Source organism: Gasterosteus aculeatus, chromosome Y, assembly GCF_964276395.1.
Source record: "Gasterosteus aculeatus chromosome Y, fGasAcu3.hap1.1, whole genome shotgun sequence".
Taxonomy (NCBI): domain Eukaryota; kingdom Metazoa; phylum Chordata; class Actinopteri; order Perciformes; family Gasterosteidae; genus Gasterosteus; species Gasterosteus aculeatus.
In genome coordinates this window covers 246800-264626 of record NC_135709.1, presented here as the reverse complement: position 1 = coordinate 264626, position 17827 = coordinate 246800, and the positions used below count along the sequence as shown (strand labels likewise).

General features: G+C 45.7%; 1 protein-coding gene across 6 annotated transcripts; it reads right to left on the bottom strand.

The window, feature by feature from the left end:
* Positions 1-1259: 1259 nt before the first annotated feature.
* Positions 1260-16484, bottom strand: enc2 (ectodermal-neural cortex 2). 6 transcript variants are annotated; one of them, XM_078097456.1, is made up of 13 exons: positions 15765-16043; positions 12738-12883; positions 12333-12610; positions 12139-12244; positions 11301-11546; positions 10990-11079; positions 10651-10814; positions 9762-9909; positions 9177-9373; positions 8770-8875; positions 7922-8077; positions 7419-7819; positions 1260-3737 (listed from the first exon to the last, which is right to left on the bottom strand). In XM_078097456.1, exons 3-12 carry the CDS (start codon positions 12512-12514, stop codon positions 7433-7435), a joined length of 1782 nt encoding a protein of 593 aa, XP_077953582.1. In that variant the 5' UTR covers positions 12515-12610; positions 12738-12883; positions 15765-16043; the 3' UTR covers positions 1260-3737; positions 7419-7432. The 6 variants fall into 6 exon arrangements, with proteins under 6 accessions (XP_077953582.1, XP_077953583.1, XP_040019084.2 ...); XM_078097457.1 differs by having other exon boundaries at positions 7934-8077; positions 15765-15871; XM_040163150.2 differs by lacking the exons at positions 12738-12883; positions 15765-16043 and adding an exon at positions 16253-16484 and having other exon boundaries at positions 7934-8077.
* Positions 16485-17827: the final 1343 nt, after the last annotated feature.

The window sequence follows — 17827 nt, the reverse complement described above, 5'->3', positions numbered from 1 at the left end:
TAGCAAGCACATCGCACATAGTGGCAGTCTCGCTTCTGCTGTGGAGAGAAGGATCAATTCATTTAAATATCGACATTAGATTTACCAGCTGTGGTGCAGCGGCTTTCACTCGTCCTGTAATTTTGAATGAGTGGAAGTGACTCCAGAGGATCCACCAACGTTCGATACACAATGTGCCGCTTTGGATGTCTCGATCGTAATAAGCTAAAGTGACAGAAGCTCGGAGGTTTGTGGTGGTTTGGGCCCCCCTCTCTCCTCCCTAACGTTGTTCCATTCAGCGTGCGCTAGAATTTTAATAAAACCATTCATAAGGACTTTTACACACTTGCATTAAACCGTGAGCTTTTTGAAATGTATTTGTACTAAAAACAAAAGGTACAATGTTTGTTTCTCATTTTATGTACAAAGAAAGGGCAAAGCAACACATTTTGTAAATATATTTTATGTACAAATTTCAAACTATGATAACTGTGGATTTTGTTTAGTTGGATGATTTTTTTTTGTTAAATAAATAAAGCTTTATTTATCTTTCCTCTTCCTGTTTTTCAAATGTACAGTCATTTCTCTCAAATAAATGAATATGTTGTTTGTCACGCAATGATGATACTTCCCATCCAGAGAGGATGTTTTCTGTTTTTTCTGCTATTGGGTTCTTGATCTTGCAAGTTTTTTAATTTTTTTTTTTAATATGCCTCCATGGCACCCTTTTTAACTTGGAACCGCCATACCCCTCCCCCCACGTGTCCGTTTATATATATATATATATATATATATATATATATATATATATATATATATATATATATATATATATATATATATATATATATATATATATATATATATATATATATAAAAACGTAAGTGCATAAAAACATATATGGGGCTTTTCCCTTGGATTCAAAAATTACAGTGATACCAACTATAGTAAATATTCTAAAGGGAAGCCATACAGGACCTGCTGTCAACTCTCAGAAGTCAGGAGTAAAAGAAATGCATGAATCCAGCTGTAAACCTGAGATTAAAACAGAGCAGACCTGTGGAAGATGGCCATTAATGCACTTTATTATTCTGCCATTCTGAATGAAAACGTCATCTCAATTCATTTTACCATTTAGTGCATTGATTTTAAGTACTGTCATGCTGTCGCTCGTTTGAGAACTTTTCATGTCACACTAAAACACAGTAAAAGAATGTTCGCCGACCTAAAGCGAGCGACCTAATGCGTCCATCATCCTTGAAATCCAAGCACTACAGACTTCATAAAAGTGAGTTTATTTTCACCGGTCAAAACACACACACACACCATCTTAATGTTTTTTCCTCTAAGAAGTTCCTTCAATTTTTCCACATTGTTTAAAAGTCCTTCGTTCACCCAAAAACACTTGAAATTCTAAAAACAGGCGCAGAGTATTTCTGAGCATCTCTTCACTTCTGCTGAAATCCAAGAAGTGAGGCCCCGCCCTCTCTCTGCAGTCTCCTCACGCTTGGCAAGGGGACAGCGCCGGGGGACACCGTGTCACAGAGACAATGCATCAGTGTCCTGCAGAATTCTCGTGGGTCCTTTCTGTGCCATAGTACCAGCCGTGTAGGGAAAGCTGGTGTGATCTCCCACATGTACCAAACATTCCATACCTCTGGGACAGCGTAGGACACGTCACTGCTATCCAATGCATTGATCAATATCAAAAGTGCATAGGTGTTACAGAAAAATACCACATTTCACATCATTCAGTTAGGGATCAGCTCCTGGTTCACAACGGCTCTTTGGCAGTGAAGCTTTCTGCAGGACACGCTGTGCACGAGGCGACAGCTACTCGTACACTTAAAACACAACAGCACTTAAAGATGCTCCTGGTAACACAAGCAGTGCACCTGCAACTTAAGACGTTCAGATCTGTCATTTGTGCATTTCAATTTCTACAGAAAAAAAATCCACAACCAGCGTTTCCTGTGCATTTTACTGTAATATTTCTGGAGGTAAAGACAAAGAATTGTTTGGAAAGCACGGAAGAATTTGTGTTTAAGTTGTTTCTTCTGTTCTTGACCAGGTTCCACCAGCGGACATCTACTGCGTCTCCGACTTGAAGATATTTGGTCTTTTGTTGGATGCAGCCTCGTCCCACAGAAATGATACGACGGGTTGAAACACTTTAACACTTTGCCTTCGAGAAGAACTCCCAGTCACCAAACAATAGGTAGCGTATAGAGACAGAGCGCATTCAAGTCCCGCCCACACCCACAATGCATCGCTCTGATCGGATTTATGTGAAGGTGTCACACACATTTATATTGGAATTAACAAGGTAAGAGGCAGAGAGAGAGATTCTTTATTCGGTAGAATTGGACTAACTTTGTCTTTTGTAGACTGGATTAGTTGCCTCACATTTTATATAAATGATTTATATTGTCTATAAATCCAACTTAACTTCTGTCAGGACTGATAAAAAATAAAATAGATCATTTTGCTCTCTGGTAGAAAGCGATGCCAAAAGAATCCTCAGTCATCACGATTTAAAGGCAATGCTGAAAATGAAGAAAATAGCACCAGGGACCTAAAGCAGCATGAAGCTGAAGACAGCGGCGCGTGGAGTAGAGCGGGTGCACCGGGGGCCGCAAAGGTTGGTGGTTCGAACCCTGGCTGCTCCACGTCCCGCGTCGAAGTGTCCCTGAGCAAGACACCCAACCCCTAGCTGCTGCCCGGGCGGCGCGTACGGCTGCACACTAACGTAAGTCGCTTTGGATAGAAGCTAAATGACCTGTAATACTCTGCTTCATGAAACCATAAACTCCTGTTTAATAGTGTAGATCAAGTCCTTGTCTCGTCGACTTCCATAGAATCACAGGAGTCGACTCCTGCTGGTCAGACTTCCCTCATCAGAACCTAGTTAGCATGTTAGCCATATTAGCTAACCGCTCCAGTGGCCGTGGTTCAGTGACCTCATGTCTTTGTGGGCTCAGGCTGGAGACCAGAAGATCTGATGCCAACAGATCCTCTCGTGGTTACAGATGAATTCTTAATAAAGCGCCAGCATCAATTCTTCAGTCCAATATCTGAAGTTCTATTTAACTGGTTTGTGGCAGAGCAGAAAACCAGAGGTCTCACTGCAGTCACATGTATTGATTTGTTGTGTGCGGCTGTGGAGTTTAAAATAGCTGCCCGAGCGTCACTAGTAGCTGATTCCTCCCGTTTGAGGGGACTCACATTAAACATTGTGCTGTACAGAACTCTGTGAATGTGGAACAACACAGCAGAGCTCAGACGTTTGCTCAGTGAGTTCGTACTAATGGAAACACTTAGCGGCGTCAACATGATCACTTTACTCATCGTACCAACTGTCCATTGTGTTCTCAAATGCACAGACAAAGCCTCTAATAGAAGCCCACACATAACAGTCAGGGAATGTTTCATTTACAGCTCGCAAGGGGGGAAAAAAATCTCTTTTGGTAGTTTTAAAAACGCATGAAAAGAGAAAAAAAAGTAGTGAATTTAGAACTAAAACATTAAAGAAATACACAAACCTCTTGCCATAAAAAAAGAAGCACTCAGCGACGTGCGTCCATCCAGAGCCTGTTTGAGGAGCCTCACACGGAGAGTGTGTGTGTGTGTGTGTGTGTGTGTGTTGCTGTTACACCGCTCAGGGCTGATCCACAGTCCGTGAGGTGCAGCTTTTGTTTTTTGCCCCCTGGTCCTGTGTGGAGCAGCAGAAGATCCTCCCCCAGCGGACAATCGATGCCTGAAAGAGACGTGAGGAAAGATTAGGGCCGCACAGCACACGGTAGCCACTTTTCTTTATCCGCCGCTACTGTTTTAGCGCCGTCACGTGAATTTGATCGGATTTCAAATAAATTCATAAATCCACCAGCTTTCATTTTCCCCCTTGATCATCTTTCAAAGATTTGGGCTGAAAGACTAAAAGAAAAGAAAAAAGCAGCTAAAAGGTGTTTAACCTACTTTATATTTACTTGGTATTAGTTTCTACATTTAAATGAACTTTAATTCATGAACTCAATAAGGAGAACAGTTTGTCTGATTTCCTCCAACAAACGTAACGGGGAGGAAATGAAGGACGGACTGAACTGGTTTAGCTTTCAGACATCCAGGCGACCTGAAATCAGACCAAGTATCTTTTCTTTAAACTAAGCTAGTCTGCTAAACTTGATGATTCTACTGTTTTAAGTTGGGTTTATTGCTAGTTTGCTTTAGCTCTTGCCGTTTCTTAGTGCCAGTTCTTCTTGGTGGTGGTGTGGTGTTTGACAAAACACCACATGGTGATTGTAGTTTTGCATTTTGAGGAGTTTCTGCTGAGGCCAAACAACCTTTTGTCTCCTGGACGCCGGGGGACTGGTCAGCACAGCAGAGTGGAGGTTAAATTAGTATCAGACTTCCACTGACGAGGGAGTAGTTAACTAGGTACCGGTGGCTCATCCAGTTCTAAACATGGTGCTCACGTACCAGGCTGTGAATGGATGGGGTCCAGCTTCCATCCAGGACCTGGTCCAACCCGACATCCCGACCCGCACTCTCCGCTCTGCATGTGATAAACTGCTTGTTCCTCCTCACTGAGAGCAAAACACTCCACTAGATCTCCACTCTTTGCTGTCCTGCTCCTAAATGGTGGAAGGAGGTCTCTGAAGACACCAGGACCACAGAGAGCCTTCACATCTTCAGACTAAAGACACACCTCTTCAGACTCTACCTCCACTAACACACTAACTAACTGGAGCACTTACATTGGACTTATAATGGTTCTTATCTACAGCAAGTTGTGCATCGGCTTATTTGAGGCACTTTCTTGTTCTTCTTGCTTTGGACCAAAGAATCAGCTAAATGACATGTAATGTAATGTGATGTAAAGTGATGTAAAGTGATGTAATGTGATGTAAAGTGATGTGATGTGATGTGATGTGATGTGATGTGATGTGATGTGATGTCGGCCGGCCGACTCTTCAGCTGTAAGTATCACCGGCGGATCTCTCTCCTAGTAACGTAATCCTCATCTCATGTTCTTACAGATGTCTCTCCGACAGAAAGCTTAATCCCAACAAAGACGCACCCAAACGCCAACGAACCACACAAGTACACATCCATGTCTGACTACAGTGTGTGTGTGTGTGTGAGGGGTCTTCAAGCTGAACTCCCACGTAGTTGTTCTTAGTTCTTCAAGGTGGCTGCGCTGAGGAAAGAGAACACAAACATCTCCTGGGGGAGTCCCGTGCTCGTTTGGTCAGTTGACGGTAATAATGGTTTCATGGACGGGGTCAAGTGGAACACCTGGAGAGTCCCATGTGAACACTAACGGCGCCCGTCAATCAGCGCGGACCGCTCTCATTACTGGTACCGTAAATGAGTCACAACTGCAGCAGGAGCCAAATGGGTTTTTAATGGGCTGTTGATGATAAATAAATCATAACCATTTAAAAAAAAAGGTGCCCACGCTGCCTACAAGCTGCCATCAGTGAGGCCGAGCGGGGACCCACGGGAGGCGGCCGCCGCTCTGCTGGAAGCGGTACGAAATTCCAGTAAGATCCATCACAAATGTTTATTGTCACATCTTAAAAACAGAGTTGAGGTCAGAAGGTAAAAGCAAACCAGCTGGAGGACGAAGACGTGTTTGCATATTTAAAGATATGAGCAGCTGCGAATAGGATGGACAAGAAGCTTCTGGGACTCAGCTTCCATAACATGAATATTTGAAGGGGTGAGGAAGGCGAAGAGGAAAGATTGTGGGAGGAAGAGGGTTGGGGGGGCTGAGGATGAACGAGGGTACGCATCAGTGGGTGGGTTAGAGAGGATATTTCAGTGCTGCAGTCCCACTGCACGGCTTCTTTTTCCCACTTGAAGGAGAACAGGAGCTTCCTCACAGCGCATTATGTAACACAGATGCCTCACGGAGCGAGCGTGACCCCCACATTGACTAGACCCACCGCACCGCCCTGACGGAGAGAGAAAGGAGCTGCAGTGGCATTTACTTAACCCCGATCCCAATTAATGGCGTTCTGGGAATCAACAACATGACAGTCGGTTGAGTCCTCAGCAGCCTGAGGGAGATCATGGAGGGGGGAAGCAGAGCTCGCACACGTCTCAAGACTTCCCATCGGAATCAAAAACAAAACGAGCTAAAAAGCTCCATTGGAATGGATGGATTTCTGCAGCCCCACTGCCTCGCTTCAACACAGCCACACGTTGGAAGCTTCAACTCGATTCTCTGAGTGCAGGCTTCCTGCACAGGGTTCCAATGGCGTTTGTCGCTTTCAGTTCAAAGTTCTGTGCGACTGAAGTCGAGGAGGAGTTTAGGTCTGAAGGAAAATGCACGGGAGAAAAACAAAGAAGGGAGGTTTCATGTTGACGTCATGCGCCGCTGTGCACGCGCGAGAGGGGAGGACGACGGGCGCCGAATTCAGCCGGGCTGTTCGCCGCGCCACAGCAAACGCTGAGGTTTGTACGGAGCAGCTGCAGACCTGGAAGACCTGCGTAGTCTGGAGAGGCAGCCGGTTAGAGAAGAAACTCTACAAGTCTGCTGCTGCATCGGGGTTTGAACTAAAATGGTTCGTTACTGCAGCGACCGTCTGCTACGGGTTCCGCTTACAAATGGGCATGAAATTGTTAGTTATTTGTAAAATGCCAAATGACTATTTATTGTGTTTGTACTGACCATTGTGAGGGTGTTCGTTTGTTACATTGAAGCTGTTGGACATTTCAACAGCTCATTTCAAACTCAAGTTAATTATTTAAAGCATTTGTTTTTTACATGTTAGAAAATGAAGAGAAAAGAAGTGGAAACGTATCTAGTGGACTCAGTCATTCAGTGGAACCCAGTGAACCTAAAATCTCCATGTAGATAAATTTCAGTCCCTTTTTCAAGTTGTGGGAACGTGCATCAAGTAAAACACTCTGCACGGACTCTCTAACCTACTTCATATTTACCTGGTAGTAGTTTCTACATTCAAAGTAACTTCATGGACCCAATGAGGAGAACTCAAGTCAGTTAGGCTTTTTTTCTGCTTCTGCACTGAATCTTGTGAATTGCAGCGAGTCCACGTGGCATAAATCTGCTGTAAATCATGGCCAGTCCCCATTATAACAGGGGGGCGTCCCCCCGCCCCTGAAAGGACTCCACCCACAATGACATGAAATACGTCCGTGTGCAGCGGGGCAGAGAGCACCAGAGGGACTCACAACCCCCCCTGACTGCGACGCAACAGCCCTGGATATTAAGTCACAGCTCCATCAGCACAAGAGTTGCCTCAGAACTGTTGACTCATCTTAGGAACTGGCTGGTTTTCAAGTGGTGAAGATGGTCCCACAGACTTTAGTGGAGATGCAGTAGGTGGAAACCCGCGTTATTTACGTTTATGTTCCACGTGTGTTTTGGTTTGGATCATTTTACTGCCGTAGAACGCGGTGAGAAGTGTACCTGGGATGATCCCGTCAGGCCGGCAGGTGCTTCCATGTGCTGACGAAGGCGGTGGGGATGAGCGAGTAAGGCACCGTGGTGATGGAGTTCCAGCTGTCCGACGTGGGGTCGTAGCAGTCCAACGTTTTACACCGCTGCGTCCCGAAGTAACCGCCCACCACGTACAGCTTGTTCCCGGAGGCCACGGCGTGGCAGCTCATCCGCTTCGAGGTCATGTCCCCGACCCGGGTCCACTGGTTGGTGTCGCAGTCGAAGCGGTAGGCGGAGACGGCGGTGAATTCGGTGTCGCCGCCCATGATGAAGATCTGGCTGCCCAGGACAGCGGCCGCCGTGTAGCGCCACGGCTTGGGGCATTCGGCCGCGATGTTCCAGCGGTTACCCGCGGGGTCGTAGCACTGGACCTGGACAGGGCGCACACGTGGGGGAGCGTCGGCGTCAGATGGGAGCGTGGACTCAATTTAGCCAGAAACTGAATTGTGGGATTATAAGGAAGGTCGACGTACAAATCCACCGACCTTGGAGGCCTTGTCTCTGTGAATGGTCGTCCCCCCGAAAACAAAGAGCTTGAGTTTGGCGCTGACCACGGCGGCGTTGCTCACGCCGTCCCTCAGAGGAGCCATCATAGTCCATTTGTTGCCGAGGGGGTCATACCTCTCCACCTACGGGGACATTACACGGCCGGGTTTTATTTCTCATTAGCAAAGTGAGACCAGCAGCCAGATCGATTTTGCATGATAACAATAATAATAATTATGTATCGCTCCGCTGTCACAAGGGCCGATACAGGAGGTCATTCCTGCAATAACACTTTACAATAAATCATCCCTGGCTGATAAGAACCCTGTACTGCTGTGATGCTACTGCTCTTCCTCTTCTCCTTTTACTAATTATTATTATTGTCTCGTTTGGTTATTCTTTTGTTTCAGTTTTAGTTTATTTTATTTAATATTTCTATCACATTATATTGTATATAATGTGCATCTTTTTATTCTATTTCCTTCCCTGTACACGCTGCTGTGATACCAACATTTCCCTCTTGAGGGATCAATAAAGTATCCATCTATCTAATATTACAGGCTGTATGCATTTGTGTACAAATGTATGTGTCACTTTCACACACGTTCTGCATTCATCAGGATTCATGTATAATATGTACACAGTTATCCACTATGGAGGAGGAGCGTTTGGGTTGGTGGATGATTCCTGAGCTGCTGTTTTTACTATTAACACAACGAGTATGAGCGCGTGGATTTAAAACCATATGAATTATTTCAAACGCATCTTAAATCAACCACATGAACATATTAATATTCAAACAATCAAATTATTTCTCCTGATAAAAAGTCCTCACCTGTTTTAGGGAGACTGATGGGGAAGCAGGAAAAACTCCCGCTATGGCCGTATGACCTCCGACGACGTAGAGACTATTCTCCAGCTCGGCGGAACCGTGGCCGAACCTGCAGAGCAGAAAAAAATAAATCACACGCCAAGATGTTGAAGATCAGAAAAAGAAAATTGTGGGATCCTTTCCTACGCATTCGTTAGCTTGGCCACGTTCAGGCAGATCATTGATATATAAACTAAATAATAAAAAGGGATCCAGCACTGACCCATGCGGAACCCCTATTTAGCATTTAAAGACGCCGATCAACAGTCACTGCAAAGTCAAGGTCATTTGACAACTAATTATCAGCAGATCACACTCCATAGTGGTGGAGAACTATGAAAGGTTCACTGTATGAAAGGTGTCTAGCTCGCCTGGCTATTAGCATGGGCGCTCCTTTAGACCACTCCTCGTGGACGGTGTCATAGATCCAGACGTCTTTAGAGACGCCGTTCTCAGACCCTCGTCCTCCGGTGACGTAGACCTTGCAGCCGATGGCGCACGCACTGAACTCCTTCCTGGGGCTGGGGAGCTCTGCCTTGGGAATGATCTCCTTGGCTTTGTGGTCAACCTAAAAAACAGGTCATCAAACAACAGTGGGTGTGAGTGTGTGAGCGGAATATTGGTTCAGGTCAACGAAGAGAAGATTGCTGTGGGTGAGTCTTCTGAGAACAGAAAGGTCAACGATTGGTCTGCAGTTCTACATCCATCAGCTACGTCCTCTGCCCGAGTATAGATGTGAGATCTATGGTTTCATTTTGGATATTAACTGAGTGTTCACATTATTTCTTTAATCTGCGTTATGGATTAACTTGTTCTTATTTTATTCAATTGTTTACTCGGTCCATGTTGGATGAGAGATCCCTCCCCGAGGTTTGATCACCAAAACCAATACCTGCCACGTAATTACATTTAAGCGAGCATCACACACTCGATGCGTAGTCGTTCAGGTCCTTCACCTGGTATATCTTGTCACACATGAAGGTCTGGCCTCCCAGTATAAGCAGCGTGTGGCCAGCCTTACGCGGCCGAGCACAGGGACTGGTCACTACTCCATCGTTCTGGAGGATTTTCTTCTTGCACTGCATTGCCTCTTCGACGATTGACCTGCAGGGGAAAGTTTACACCACTTGAGATGAAGACACTTGAGTTGCATAATGAGTTTCTGAAACACTTAATTCTCCATCAGCGGCTGACGTGTCTCGATTTCGACTTGTCTTTGAAGTGTCCTTCAAAGACAAGTCTACGTTGCACAGTGGACCACTGCCTCAGATGTAAAACCTCTGGTTAAGAACTGAGAGTGGATAAGTAGAAAGAGAAAAGGGAGAGCAGAGGAAAGGAAGGCGAGGGGGAAAGAGGAGAGGGAGGGAAAGGGGAGAAGAGATGAAGGAAACAAGAAAAAGGACAGAGGTAAAAGTAGAGGAAAGAGTAGAAAACAGAAACATTATTAAAAAGGTGTTGACAGGACAGAAAGAAAATGGAGATGAGGGAAAAAAGTGGGAAAAAGGAAAGAGGGAGATAAACGGGGATAAGAGTCAATCACATGACGGAATTTAAAGATATTGATTCAACCTTACAGACCCGCGCACCATATTAAGCCCCTAATGTGGATCAGTAATCTCAAACTAAACAGTGTTTCCTTATGAGCTGCAGGGGATTCCTCATCAGGCTTGCGGTGCCTCGTGCTCTGTTGTTGTTGGTGTAACTTGAGTTTGAACACTGCAAGGAGAGCGGGTGGGACCGGCGTTATGCAAGCAGCGTCTTCTGGTGTGTTTTTGTAATCTCGGGTTGCACGTTGGAATGGAGATCTTATTGTATTGATGCATGCAGCCCCTGGAAGAAGCACACCTGCTCCTTTTGTCCGCCATGACCAGCTCTTCACAGGCCACGGCCTCCAGCAGGCACTCGGATGGCAGCAGCGCCAGCCTGACGCCCCTCAGCAGCTCCGGTAAATGGTGACGCCGACCCTCCAGGTCGTACCGGAGCCAGCGCATCACGGAGCTGAACACCACCTGCCGCATGCAATATAGATCATGTTCAGAACAGGAGCATTTAGCTGCCTCAGACGCTGTTGCTATTACACGCTGCTGTAATGGACAGAACCAAATGCATTTGGTTGCCGGTTACTGGTCCTTACGAACAGATTGAAGAAGATCGGGGAGAGAAACAGGGAACGGCACCACTCACCTGCTCATCTTCGATCTCCAGCTCGTCGCTGAGGATGAGCTCCAGCAGCTTTTCTTTAGAGAGGCTGTAGAAATCCTCAGATTCTCTCACCTAAAAAGGACAAACACTCAGAGATCTTGAAAAACGAATTGTACAATACACCTGCTTGAGTTATTGGAGGGAGATGAAGACAGCTACCGGCTGCAATTTAGTCATCTATGACGGCACACAGAAATGTGTAAAAAGCCTACCGAGTACTGAGGAGGAGAGCTGCTGTCTGCAGACGTAACGGAAAGCTGTGTCACAACACCAACAATGCAAAGACTCCTCACCGTCTCGTAGTGCAGCAGACACATCCTCCACGACAGCTCGTACAGCCTTTTGCACTGATGGGCGTCCGACAGCAGCATCATCCCCAGGCAGTTGGAGGAGTGCAGGTTCTTCTCCAAGAACTCGGCTGCGGCGTCCCGAATGTCGTGGAACTGCAGCATGTCGCCGGCCTCCAGCAGCGACTCGGCGTTCTCCTCGTTGATGATGACTCGAGACGAATAGGCAAAGTCCAGCAGGAGCTCCAGGACCTGAGAAAGTCAAACCGCTGTAGGACAATACGCTCGTGGCACAGCGGCTCATTCCATGGAGGCTGCGTGCGGTTGCTGGATTTTTACATAGAATCGCTTGGTTTTGGCCAATAATTCACGATTAAACAGTTTAAAAAAAGAACTAATGTGCTGTCATCAATGTCCTCAGTGTGTGTGTGTGAATAAATCAGAATCACACTAAGTGGCATATAAATGCGTCTTAGCTTATTTCCTCAGCCAATTCCAGCTTCATCAAAGATACATTTTCTTTTTAAAAAGTGTGACTGACAGGAAGGATCCAGAGCTTTTTGTCTGAACCACAGTCCCGTACCAGCAGAGCCGTAATGATTTGGAAACGCAAGATAAATAAAAACTCGACATTAATAGATTTAATCAAAAAAAAATTCTACATTGTAGAAAAGATTTAATATACTATGAAGGAAGATGGGGAGATTAGGGAGTCAATAACCAACACAATCAATAGAGAATAATCGACAAATACTCAGACCAGTAAGACCTGACCGAGCAAGACACCCAGAAACTGCTGCGATGGGCCCGTAAATAGAAAAAGAACGGCTAACGGCAGCAGCACCTCGGGGTGAATGCTGTCTCGGAAGTTGACGTCGCTGTCCAGACTCTCCCGTAGCCCTCCGCTGAACATGGCCTCAAAATACCTGCTGCACGCCGCCAGGACGACCCTGCGAGACACAGACAGCACAGAGAAGGGCTCCCAGTTGAGACGCCGGCGTTGAAAAGCACAAATGGTTTGTTGGCGTGCGGGTTTACCTGTGGCACGGAAAGGAGCGATCCCCGGCCCACAGCGTGACGTCGGTGAACATGCACTGCTTCCGCAGCGTGTTCAGGTGGGTCAGGACGCTGTCGGGGTGCGACGGCTTGTGGAACAGCGAGATGTTCATGGAGCCCGTGCTGGTGCGGGACTTGCGATTCTCGTGGACGGTCACCGACATGGCGGCCGCGTACGGCCCTGCCAGGTCACTCGCACTGCCAAGTGGCGACGGGCAGGAGGAAGCGGCGGAAAGACCAGTCAGCTGGCATCATCACACCTGGGAAGCAGAGCGTATCGACACACAGCGTGAGCTTCATCCCGTACCGCTCTGAGCTTGGGTTGGATCCCTGACTCGGCTAGAAGCACTAAACTCAAAGAAAAGAAAGGAAGAAAAAAAAACACACGTCCAATTTCTTTCACACATCGATGGGCGACTTGCGTAAACAATGCTGGGATGGGGGCGTTTCAGGTCAAAGTTCATACTCGTGGAGAACGGGCTGAAAGTCCACCCGTGTATCAAATCCCACGTTTGCTGGAGTTGTGATTCATTCTGCAATACACACAGTACCAATGTATTATTTACTCAAAACTGAACGCAGTTCCGCAAAAACTACTAAAAAAAACACGGCAGATAGAGAGAGAATTAGAGAGACGTGACCAGCGACAGTCAACTGTCGCACTTTTCGGATGGGTTTGTAAAAGAAGCGGTGGTTCTGCAGGGCTTCCTTCCCTGTGTGCGTGTGTGTGTGTGTGTGTGTGTGTGTCAAGTCTGCAGAGTTACATACTTAACAACTATTCAAAGACCTGTTAAAGTAATAAACACATTCAAGTTGCATTGAACGATATAAGGGAAGGTGGGCGGTACCACAAATGGTTGATTGACATCACAATTGAGGAATTTAAGCAATCTTAATTTCTGAAAGACAACAATATGGTCACATTTGCTGAGAAGCGCTGCGTACTCAGGAGTCCTTTGTGGCGAAAGGAAAAACTACACTTACAGGCGGAGCAACTTTGTTGCAATGTTACGGTACAAAATGCTACAAGTGTCATCATTCCACGAATTCAATATTTAAGAGAAAAACTCAATTATATTCATTACAGCGGATCCAACATGACTACTAATCAACGGGTACGGTGCTTGTTTATAAAGTCCTCTTGGATCAAATGTTTTGTGGGAAAATCTTAACTGTTTTTCATGGATGCAGGAGAGTTTACAAGCGTCACTCCTCAAAATCTAACTATGAGAATTACCGGAGGATGTCCAGTGAATTCAACGCCATGATGGCTCTTTATTCTACAAAAGGAAGAGCAGTTTATTTTTCTCCCTGCCTGCTTCTCGTATCCTCTGTCAGCGGTTTCTGTGCATCATGCGAACACTCAGCGTGGAGCCTAAAGTGATGCCATAAAAGTACTGGCTGTCAGCGGTTGGGAGACATCCATCAAATGAATAATCGAACCCACCTCAAGGCAAAGAATGGAGGACAGTTCTTAATCAAAATAAGGGATGCCTTATGAAGACATCCTAACTGTGTGTACCTCTTAACATGCACAGACTCACACACAGGACACCACTTCCTTTGCCTGTAAATCCACCAAGACGCCACCGTGGTTCAATGCAATCAGAGAATGAGCGACCCTTACTGGAACAAGCAATAGTAGTAAGAAGAAGAAGAATTAAAGCTGCGAGCAGCGTTGGACGGGTCCTCGCAACTCTGCACGTCGGGGAACCGGCCGGACGGCTAAAAACGCAGCCGAGAACCCCTGCGGCCGTCGGACAAAGCGTCCAAGAGTCAGTCGTCGTTAACCGCCCGCGTGGAGTGACGCGAAATGTCATAGACCACCAAACCTTCTGTTAAATCACATTCACAAGCCTTATAATCAATTTCAGATGGTATTTAAAAAGGAAACGACCAACAGCTACATGATAATTCCACTTCAGGTTCATAGTGCACATCCCCAAGGTGTCTATCAGGGATAACCAGCACATTCTGATGCACCGTTCCAAAATACCATACATGGGCGAGTTTGCTTCAAATTCTCCATCACAGGACTATTTTTGGTCAATTTGAGATTAGAATTAAAAGGAAACTATCAATAGTTACAAAATCATTTCACTTCAGACCAGTAGTACACATCCCCAAATATCAATCACAAGACTACATCTGGTCAATTTCAGATTATATTTAAAAGGGAAAATCAATAGTTACACAGTATTACCACTTCAGGCATAGAGTACACATTCCCACGGTGCCACTCGGTGATAACCAGGACAGATGTATCGAGATTAAAGCCTCTCGAAATGCCACCTTCGTTTTTTACTGGATACTAGAAAATTTGACTTTCTGTTACCAGTAGGTGGCGCTATGACATGATTTAACTTTGCATCTCTTCAGGCCCAGAGTGTCATCAAACTTGTGTAACTTGGAAAGAATCCGATGATGTCCAGTAGAGTTACAAAGGTTTAACTGTTCAACGGTTTAGTTGTTCTTGGCGAAGGATCAGCTTTGCCGATGCACCTTCTCGCCACCGATTATCGGATTCTTAGAATGTCCACAGTGAAGCATTATCAACGTCTTAGATCTCAGATTAACCTGTGAGGAGCAGGGTGTAAACTAAAAAAAACATCCAATTTCCTGTTTTCCCCAGGTGGCGCTATGACTAAGGTTAAAAAGGAATTAAAAAGTTCATGCTATATGAGAAATATGGAGCAGACTAGATAAAGTGTGGTGGAGTTAAAACGAATTCACTTTTCATGCCAAATGGTGGTTTTTCAAAAATGCTCCCTACACACATAGTTTGCAATTTCTTCCGGCAAAATACAAATTTTTAAAGCTGAGGTCCTCGAGATCACACTGCCTTTTTGGCCTACGAAAATGGGCCAAAAAGGCAGATTTTCAACGATTAATAGTAGTGCAGCGCCCCATATTGTTCAAATATTCTCAAAAAAACAGGGTGTGTTCAGGGGTTCAAAGTTCACATGTGTTGTAGTTTGCTGAGGACAGGCCAAAGCATTTGGATTAAGCCGCACCGCTTGTTCTTTAGCCCAGAGCTTCTCAAAGGAAGAAGATATCAACAAGATATGTTTTACCTTTCTAGGGGGCGCTATGGAGACATTTCATTGTACCCAAATGGGAGACCCCAAAAGTATCAAACAGTCCAGATATACATGCCACATTTAAATACTTTTGGAATATGATAAAGGCCTCAAAAAGGCATTTGATTAGTGAGAATAATAATGAAATACAATAGGTTCCTCTACGACTAGTAATAAAAGAGCTGAAGTCAAACAGAGCACATGCATTCATGCGGGGATGAGACGGGATGTCCACGGAGACACCTGGTTACGTCATTACAACCGGTAACTAGCCACCGTAAAAAGGTCAGTGACCCAGAGACGAGGAAGTGGGACTAGCGGAGGCTACACGAACCGGGTCCGAACAGAGAGGTCGATCCGCGGGGCAACGGCCCCTCGTCCGCCCGAACAGAGTTTTAACGAGGAAAGTTGCTCGCAGTCAACTTCCGAGAGCCGAGAAGCCAAACGGTTGCTCGGCTCGACCAGCAACTACACGCGTCTCTTCCAGAACTAACTAGGGAGAAAAAACCCCACAAACAAGTGAGGCGAGTCCCTCCTGGACGGTTCGGGGACCCGAGGTGGCGCCCGCCCCGCTGCCGGTGGCCATTCGAAGCCCTTCAACTTACCCCGCGTCAACTCAACTGCTGCGAGCGACGACGTTTTTAAGGACTTAATGAGGAGTTTACACGACGCCCCGGAGTGGGCATTAGCCAATACAACCCCAACGTCAAATGAGCTCATTATCTTTACGACAATATAACGCCGGTAACTGACGTTAGCGTTACGCTACTGGTGTCTGCGTCTCACTGCCCAACTACGAACACGGATCGATGCTGTACTCACGTGTAAGATACTGGGTTAAATCCTGAGAACGTGTATCTTCGTTGATATAAACATTATTTTTCTGTGACAATCACTGGAGTGCTCATTAGCATTTTTAGCCGTCTCTGCTTGTCTGACTGGTTTAGGATGATAGAAAAAATAAATAAACACACAACGCTAAAGCAAAATCAACAGCCAATGACTGGGGGCGAATCGTAACCGACGTCTGTCTAGCCAATCGCCAGTCTAACCCGGTGCAAACTGGCGTCTAATCCAATGAATGGAGGGGAGGCGGGGCTTCAGAGGCTTTGCCAAGGATGACTGACATTTAGGTAGACCAATCCTCACGACTCCATTTATACAAAACCGACCCAACGACCAATAAACCGCAACAATATATAGGGAGGTATTTCAACGTCAATATTAGCCAATAAGCTAAGGGGAGAGGTGTTTATTGATGGTGGCAGTGAAACAGTACCACGTTGGGCTCAGAGAGCTGAAACCAGGATAAGGGATTAAACTGTGATATTCGGGTTATGTTGGATGAATTTAGTTTTGACTTGACTTGGGTTGTAGTCGCGCGCTCTGTCCGCTGGTGGGTGAAACTGCGCACTGAGGAGTGTTCAATTGTATATATATAAAGTCCCATTCGCCTGTTTCTTGCACCATGATGCCCATTTCTCAACCACGTGTTGGATGAAAAAGCACTGATACTGAGATGTGCTTTCAGACATTGGCGGATGTTTGGGGACAGATCAGACCAGCGTGAAGCATCTCACCATCTCACAGATGTCTGTATGGCACTGAGCTTTGCTGCAAGCGGCATTTTTTTAGATACCAAACCTGTAAATAAATGCACTATTTGCCCTACTGTCAGAAGTGTGTTTGGCACAGAAGTCCTTGGCATCTTTACATCTTTATTACCTTCCCTGGCCACAGAAGAATGTGGTACATCTAAGAGGATTTCCATAAAACAGTCCAGATATTCTGCATAAATGGGTGTTTGATGTGCAGTACATGAGAATGTACCATGTATGAAGAGGGAAGTTTCTGCAGGTGCGACCCAGCTCACCTGGTCTGCGTGGGGGGCGAGATCTCCAAGGCCAATGAGACGGTTTTACTGCTGACAGAAAAAGCTCTACATATTATTTGTGTCTCTGGACATCAAGAAATTGAGGACAAGAGGGTTAAAAACCGTGCCGTGTGAGGGTCTAACTCACGGCCTTCAGATTATGAGACTGACCCACTGCCTACTGCGCCAACGAGTCCTGAAACCTTGTCTACGTACACAATTCCAGTGTATGAGTTCAAGTCGTTTCCATAACTCTGAAGTAAAAAGCAGCAGGGGGTAATATGATTTATGAAGGGATAACTCGAAGGGCTTCTTCAAGGACTTGACAAATTAACTCCCTATTGATCTTACAGTGACTTTTACAAAATGTCTTTTATAATGAAACGTTTTGGGATTTTGCTTTTCTGTGCTTGGTTGGCCAAAATATCTGAACGAAGTTTTGCAATGTGAGGTGGACAGTTTCTGTGACCTCAGTTCACATTAATCCTTAATTATGTGAAGCGTTTGTTTCGCACCGAGACCAG

What these genes read in the sequence shown, in the direction of transcription:
- enc2 (XM_040163147.2), bottom strand. Translation starts at nt 12,514, where the DNA reads ATGTCGGTGACCGTCCACGAGAATCGCAAGTCCCGCACCAGCACGGGC. An exon ending in ATGGCGGACAAAAGGAGCAG is followed by an intron (nt 9,910 to 10,650) that starts GTGTGCTTCTTC and finishes TTTCCCCTGCAG; the next exon opens with GTCAATCGTCGAAGAGGCAA. An exon ending in TGTGTGACAAGATATACCAG is followed by an intron (nt 9,374 to 9,761) that starts GTGAAGGACCTG and finishes CCTGTTTTTTAG; the next exon opens with GTTGACCACAAAGCCAAGGA.